The following is an 8,191-nucleotide window of genomic DNA, read 5'->3' as shown; positions in this document are numbered from 1 at the left end:
TAGGGCTCTTGTACATAGGGTCGCTATGAGTCACAAGCAACTCAATGGGACATAACAACAACAATTACTGAACTGGGACCCTCAGAAGAGTGGCCCTGAAAAAAAAAGTGTGCTGCAGTCTTGACCTCTGTGCTGGCAGCCAGAACCCCCACCCCCACCCCTGGGAACGGTGTGTCTGCTGTGTTAATGAGCAGGGTTGCCGGGTGTGTAGTGAGTCCATCTCCTCTGAGACACCGTTGTTGTACACCCACAGCTGACCCTCCCAGCCAAACGCCACAGGAGGAGACTGCCCATCTCTCACCTCTGAACAGTTGGTGGATTCGAACCACGTGCCTTCAGAGTAGAAGCTCAACTCCTTACTACTGAGCCACCAGAGCTCCCTACTCCTGGCGCCTAATAACGTGCTGATGCAAACACAATCCACATTCTAGGAAGCCCCAGACTCACGGCCACTGCGTCCGAAGCGGCTGGTAGTTAACCCGTGAGCAGGTTTTCAGAGGCTGCTCACCTTCCCCTCAGAGTCGCTGGGGGGGTTCAAGCCCGGAGTCCTCGGTTACTGCCGTGAGCACCGTAACCACAAGGCAGCCCACCACGAGCTCCCCACTGAACACCCCAACACGCACGAACCACAAATACCCACAGACTCTTCTTCCTGTAAAAGACCCCACGACAAAGCTCCACAGGTTCCCACCTCCACGATGCCTGTCCTCTCACTCCCTACTGACCACCTCTGTGCCCTAGACCACACCTTGTACCTGACTCCCTCCATGCTGTGCCTCCTGCCCCATTCCTCCTCGGACCTCACCCTGTACCCTTCCTCCCCCTCACTCCCACTCCCCTCACGCTACTCCCCACCACATCACTCTCCCACCCCTGTACTTCACGCCCACTCCACCCCTGCACCTCACACACACACACACACACACACACACACACACCCCACCTGCTGACTTGGTCACAGTCTGAGGGAAAGCAGTACCACAATCCCACAGGACAAACCTCACTGGGTTACAAGCCAACAGGCGGGTGGGGGATGAGAGGTGCCCAACATGCTCAGCCCAGAACTGAGCTCCCAGGAGATGAGGACCAGAGGGCCTCTCCCCGGAGCCTGTGTCCTGAGCTCGGGCTGGGAGGAGGCTCCCGCAGAGGGGAACGAGACGTGGACGTTAACGTGTTAACGTCACTGACAGGTGCTAGTTCCCTGTTAACAGCACTGGACAGTGAAACAGAAGCCGGTCCCGGGCGCTGGCTGCTAACATGTATGTACAACACAGACAGAGCTCTGGACTTGGGTAGTGGGGGGCAGCTAAGGAGTTTTAAGGTGCCTGATGGTGAAGCTAACCTCTGTACAGCTGTGAGCTTGGAAGCAGGACTGGCATCCACTTCTGAAACAGCTTGCTTCCGGAAACTTAACTTGGAGAAACAAAGAAAGTCACACAAGTGCTGGGTCTTTTGTTCACAGGGTCGCTATGAGTCGTCTACGACTCGACAGCACTTAACAACAACAATGGTGAAGTCAATGAGGCTGGCTCAGGATAGGGCAGGGTTCAGACACGGGGCGGCTGAGTCGAGGCACCTCGACGGCACTTGACAACAGTGCAGACAAGTCCAGCTTGTCTTGGAAAGACTTGGCAGAATGACGGCTGTAAAGGCCATCTCGTTACGGCTCAGGAGGAAATAAGGAGTGTTTACGAGAGAGGCCTGGGGAAGAGCTGTGCTGCCAACAGGCGGTTCGAAACCACCAGCTGCTCCACGGGAGAAGGGTGGCCAATCTCCTCCCATGTGGCTTCCAAGCTCTGGAAAGCCGCTGCAGTCAGCTGGGAACCAGCTCGGGTTGGGAGGCACGTAACAGTAAGAGAGAAAGGCTCTATCGTCTTAGGAATACGTATGCCAGCAGCCACAGGACACCGTCGAGGTTAAAGGTGCTTCTCTTGAAGTCTGAAGAAAAAAATAATCAACAGCCTATTGGACAACGGAGGAAGGGCGATGCGTCTATTCAGTGGCCAGAACCTTGTCTGAAGTTCACTCATACGTCTGGCTGGAGGTGCTCTTGTGACCATCAAGTGGGAACCGTCCCACAGCTCCTCCTCCAGGAGGTGGTCAGAGGCTACCGATCGCAGGGGAGACTGCCCATCTCTCCCGCAGAGCAGCTGGTGGCTTTGAACCACATGCCCTTGGGAAGGCAGCACAGCTTCTAACTACGAGGCCACCACTTAGAGAAACTCTAAGTAATGAACTTGGATTCCTGGCTGAGGAGATTTCTAAGCAAGACCATAAAATGACCATGTGGTTCTCCCTGTTCTTGTAATAAAACGCCAATATTAGAGAAGGACTTAAAAATGATCTGTGCAAATGGATTGGGAACAGAAATAGGTGGAAGATTCTGTTGTATAAGCTAAGGATACGGTCCTGGAATGTTCACCAAGGACATGGTGCATGTTCTTCTGCTGAAGAGACTAAGCCTGTGGCTGGTGGATCGAACGGCCCCACGGCTGTCAGCCCAGGAAGCCTGGGGGGCAGAGCAGGAGCCCAGGGTCGAGAATCCAGAGCACGGTCAGCATCCAGCAGGCAGCGCTGAGGGCTCCGGCCGAGAACAATGGAGGGCGACGGTCAAGTCTGCAGAGGCCTGTTGTGCTGCTGGGTTCTGCACTGGCTCGGTGTCTCCGTCATTCCTGCTCTACCCACTCCTCTTTACCTGGGCCAGGTAAGTTGCGCCCGGCCCATGACTGCACTGTGGGAACAGACATCCACGGGCAAGATGTTACAGGCTCACCACGAAGAGTATGTGCAGGATAGGCAGCACACACCTGCCATCTCACTCCCACTCGATGTAGAGGGCTCTCAAGTTGCAAGTGCGGACTTCTGGAACAGTGTGATGAAGGGAACGTGCATTCAACGTGGCCAGAGCATAAATCAGGAGGCCACGGTGAGGAACGGCATGAACGGAACACTGTGCCTCTGAACGTGAGGTGAGTCGGAGCATCCACGGCGGTTCATCCTCTGGAAACGTGCTGTCTGTTTCACACTCAGGAGGCGAGGTTGGTGCGGATGACGGCAGAAAGAAGAGGCCGCTGCACAAAGACGCCCCAGCAGCAGCTCAGAGGAGACAAGGACCTTCCCCAAGGCTGAAAGACAAAGAGCCTTCCGCTCGAGCTAGGACCCTGTATCCTCCTCTGTCAGTAGAGCCACCCCCTTGTGGAGTCTCTGTTAAAGTGGCATGAGAGAACCCACGTAGAGTGCTCCCCACAGGCCAGCAAGGGGTTCTGGGCTCAGCCAGGTCCCGACAGTCATCTCAGAAGCTGACATTACTACACTCAGCCAGCTGTGTGCCACTGGGAAACAGTGTTCTGAATGCCCAGGGGCCACCACCCCACACAGACCTCCGCGTGCAGGGGCCACCCCCGGACCCTGCCATGCCTTCATGTGCAGGCGCAGTCACCAGGCTCAGCCCATCCATCACCTCCCCCCATGTCCCCTCTGTCCAGTGCACACGTGGAGTGGCCACGCACGGGGGGTGGTCAGTGACCAAGAACAGCCGCAGCAGCTCCAGAGTGGGGACGCAGCAGTCACTGGGACTCTAGAAAAGTGCCTTCAGGGGCCATGTGTCAGGCTGGCCGATAGCCCTCTGGTGCCCAGCACTGACCCCAGTAGCACCATGTGTACCCGACTGAGGCTGTGTGACCCTACCTCCCTGTCAGTGACCAGGTCTCTCAACAGCACTGCCCGGAGCTGGTGCCTGGCTCTCTGGCGGGCCAGCCTGGCAGGAAGAGCAGCACTTTCTCCGATCAGGAGCTGAGGCCCGAGGACACGCACCACGTGGCGGCTGAGAGCATCCACGGGTAGACGGACAGTCAGCAGGCTTCTGCTTCAACCCCTGCCTGCTCTTCTCAATCTGCTTTCTAAAGCACTTCGTGATGTCTCGCACTCAGACAGACAGACAGACTGTAAACACATCCACACTTGGGAGTGAGCACTCCCGTCCTGTCAGCACTCACGCAGAGCTGGGCCCTGGGCCGCGCACAGCCGAGACACCACCTGACGGCTGTGTGTCAGAATCCAGCGGCTGCCCCGTCTCCCCAGGCAGACAGATGAGACGTGGGGTGAGAGGCCCAGCAGTCAGAGCGAAGCAAGTCCCAGAGCCCAGTCACTGCAAGACGTCCAGGAGACAGGATGAGGCTGCCAAACACCCCCTCGGCCACGCGCCAGGCCAGCACTTCTGGTGGTGGCCTTTCTGCACCAGGTGCTTCTGAGGGTGGGGAACGCTGAACATCACCTGGGATCCGTGTTCTGTGATGGTGCAAGCTTCGGCAGAGCACGGGAGCTGGCCGCTGCCTGGGGCTGCTCTCGGCTGCCGCCAATGCCAAGCCTGTGAAACCCACCCGGGAACCCTGCCCAGTGCCCACCGTCACTGTCTCTGCCACGCTCTGGCCCACGGCTGGTCACCGTGAGTCCATCTCACTGAGGGCCTTCTTCTCTCCTACCTTTGCCAGCATGGCGTCTGTGTCCAAGGGCTGACCTCTCCTAACACGCCCAAAGCAAGTGAGATGACGTTTCACCACCCTGCCTCTAGGGAGCGTCCTGGTCGCACCTGAGAAATGACCTGATGGCCAGGAGAAACCCCCAGACCCAGGGAGCTGCAGAAACACCTTGGACCTGGTGCAGATCCCTAGCAGAGCAGGGCTCCATCTCAGGAATGGACACAGACCCCCTGGGAGCAACCCCCCACCTCCGCCATCACCATCACACACCCACTGTGCTCTAATAAGACAGACGGGGATCCCTGCCCTTGAACATGGGGTCTTAGGAATGCCTGGGCTTCCTGCAACCTAAGGCTGAGACCAGGACAAGGACCAAGAAGGCTCTGGAGCAGAGATGCGCTCAAGCAAAGGACACCAGGTAAGGTCAGCTCTCGACAAGTCACATCACCACTGGGCTGGCCCCCAAGTCCAGCAGTGGCTCTGCTCGCTGGGGACTCAGACACACATGCACTAGCTCGTCTGCCGAGTTCTGAAGCAGACAGGGAAGCACTTTCCCAACAAGCCTCATGCTGCCTCTGCAAGAAACATGCACCGTGGTGCCGGCATTTCCAGGAGAGGTCTGTGTCCACATGGCGTCATCCACGCGTCCTCGTTCTCAGCAGAAGTGTCCTCAGCGAGCAGGCTCTGCCATCCTGTTAGAACCCTGCTCCCTCCCGGATCCTAAGAGCCGTCTCTGGAGTCTGCTTTTACCTGCCACTCACGTCCACCTGCCTGAGGAAATGGTCATGGACTGACCATTTCTCACCACCCACCACCCCCACTCACAAAGCGGCTCCACCATGTCCTAAGTGTGAAGTCTCTGAAAATTCGGAACTGCTGGACACAAAAAGCCTCACTCAGCCCCTCTGGGCAAGGAGCTCAGAGCCACCGGAGGACCCCAATAGGTGAGAGGGGTGGTATGCAACAGTGGCAACCCATTTAAGGGCTGTAAGAAGACATCCCTTTAACACACACCCAGAACTGGGTGGACTTCTCCCTCCACCATGTCCCCTCAAGGTGGGAGGGGGAAGAAAAGTAAGAGCAGCTCCAGCAGCGGGGACGCCAGAAGACCGCGCTGCCCGTGGCCCATGGCAGATACACAGACTGGGTGGGGCCAGGACTGCCCATGGCAGATACACAGACATGGGCCTCAAAGCATACACACACACTCAAGCCTCACCACCGTGGTGACAGTTACCCACCCACTTTATCTAAGGTGTTGCTGGGCCAGGAGGAGAGGCTGCGCCCGGGGACCGGCTGGTCCTGCGGGCTCAGCTCCCTGTGAGGAAAACTCCCGCCAGCCAGATCCCGCACACCTGGAGAGACTGTGGCGAGGAATAAAACCTCGATTTAAAGTAGGATCATTCCAGAAGCAATTCCAAACGACACATCTCCATTCTGCCTGGAATGATAAATATCTGAAACACCCTAATCAGCAACCCTATGGCGTCAGCTGCCTAATTGACCCCGGTCTCTTGCACTCATTACCACACACCTGTGGACCATCCTGACAGCCTCATTTCCTGGTCCCCTTCATAAAACAATATTATGATGGTTATGTAAATCAGGGCCATTAGTGAGTTAGACTAAATGCCACCCAATTTCCCTGACTTCTTCCCTTGCCCTCCTCTGCACGTGGGCTTCAGGTGCCCACCCCGGGTCAATGCAGCAGAGGCTGGCCATGTATCCACTCACCCTGGGCTCTCAGTGAGCCTGGCTCTGGGTGTGGGGATGCAAATCTACCTGAGGCCGCCTTCAGTGATCCTGGAAGCACAATTCCAGGCAGCCAGCAACACCTGGCTCTGCCAGCAAGAGTGCCTGGAGACCCCAGCCTGCTGGCATGGTAACACCAGCTTTCCAGATGCCAAGACCACACAGCCTGGGCCAGCAAGCAAGCAAACAGACTGTCAGGTGGTCAAAGCCTACATGCACCTGAGCGTGGAGCCTCCAGGTCGGCCATGGAAGGTGAATCTAGACCCAGCATGTTCCAGAGAAGCTCAGTCACACCAGCATGCTCCCCTGCCTCTGACAACGACAGTGTCTATTCAGGAAAGTGACTCCAAGGAACTCAGGTGTAAGCACTGAGGAACCAGGGAGTGACAGAGGACCTGTCCCAGACATGTGGAATGCTGCACCCCAGATAACATCATCAAGACCACTAGTGTGGACCTGGAAAATGCTGGCTTGCTAGATGTGCCATGTATAATTCACTTCAGTAAAAAACTCAGTTACCAGAATAAAAACCTAGCTTGGGATAAACGGCATTTTCTTTCCACGACAGCAACCAGTCACACCTCACAGCATCTCCATCAAAGAGCTCCGGGCACCTTAACCTCCATCCTGATGAGCACCCCCTCCTCTCCTCTCCATGCTGCCAAGGATAGAGTTTCCTCCGGCACTGGCCAGAGTGGGACAGGCGGCTAGCCTCAGGGCACTGAAGATTCAGGAGGTGGTGTCACGTGCCATGGAGTTATTCCACCTCATAGTGACCCCACGCCAACACAAAGGATCACCACCTGCTCCTATACCCCCCACAGTCACTTTCACTCAATAACCAGTTCTAACGTGTTTAAAGCTGAGACTTCAACTACAAGCTGATGTTGCATAAACTTTTCAAAGTGGCGCTGCTGGGCTCAGGCCCAGGCGAATCCATCTAAGGTGCAGGAAAGCCCTAGAGCCAGGACCGAGCTGCAAAGGCTCTATTTTAAGGGACTCTAACTCACAAGCATAAGTGGCGAGTGGCCCACGCCAGGGACAAGCACCAAGCAGCAGGCTCTGTAGGGACTGGACCGGGAGGGCACAAAATGATCCTCTCCCCCAAAACTGGTAAGCTGGAGGGCCAGTAGAGCCCCGACCTGCCAGTGCTGGAGGAGGCAACAGAGGAGCCCAAGGGGGAGCATCTCTGCGTTCTCCCACCTCACTGGCTGCATGGGAAGAGCTTCCCCAGCCCGGTCAGCTTGGGCAAGAGTCTCCGCAGTGTGGTTTCCGAGGGCGCGGGAGAAGCGAGGCGGGTGGGGCTGCAAACATGGGGAAAGGGGGCCAGGCGGGAGCCAAGTGGCCAAGGACTGGGACTGCGGGGCTGGATGGTGGGGACGAAATGGACAAGGACTGGGACTGCGAGGACAGATGGTGGGGACGAAGTGGCCGAGATCCAGGGTCGCAGGGGCTGCATGGTGGGTACCAAGTGGACAAGAACTGGGACTCCGGGGCTGGATGGCGGGGACGAAGTGGACAAGGTCCAGGGTCGCAGGGGCTGCATGGTGAGGACTAAGTGGCCAAGGACTGGGACTGCGGGGCCGGATAGTGGGGACGAAGTGGACAAGGACTGGGACTGCGGGGCCGGATAGTGGGGACGAAGTGGACAAGGACTGGGACTGCGGGGCCGGATGGTGGGTACGAAGTGGACAAGGACCGGGACTGCGGGGCCGGATGGCGAGGACGAAGTGGGCAAGGCTGGGGGTCGCGGGCCTTACGTGCTTGAGACAGCGCTCCTTGAGCTTCTCCACCGAGGTGTCCTCGGTCGCCTCCTCCAGCCACTCGGTGCCGTCGGTGGCGCAGATGTGCAGCCGCAGCACCTCGCCCGCGAAGATCTTCTCCTCCTGCACGAACATCGCGCCGCCGCCCCTGGGCCTGCGGCCGCCGCCCGGCCGTGAAGGTCACCGGGGTGGCGGGCG

General features: G+C 57.6%; 1 protein-coding gene across 1 annotated transcript in view; it reads right to left on the bottom strand.

Moving 5' to 3' along the window:
* Positions 1-8,128, bottom strand: part of UBAC1 (UBA domain containing 1) — a 24,896-nt gene extending 16,768 nt beyond the window's left edge. The window contains exon 1 of the mRNA XM_006900578.1: positions 7,991-8,128. Coding sequence (XP_006900640.1) covers positions 7,991-8,128 — 138 coding nt within the window. The remainder of the gene's footprint in view (positions 1-7,990) is intronic.
* Between the last annotated feature and the right edge of the window lie 63 nt (positions 8,129-8,191).

Source organism: Elephantulus edwardii, unplaced genomic scaffold (genome assembly GCF_000299155.1).
Source record: "Elephantulus edwardii isolate Elephantulus edwardi_28Jun2011 unplaced genomic scaffold, EleEdw1.0 scaffold00289, whole genome shotgun sequence".
Taxonomy (NCBI): domain Eukaryota; kingdom Metazoa; phylum Chordata; class Mammalia; order Macroscelidea; family Macroscelididae; genus Elephantulus; species Elephantulus edwardii.
This window is presented reverse-complemented; position numbering and strand designations above follow the sequence as displayed.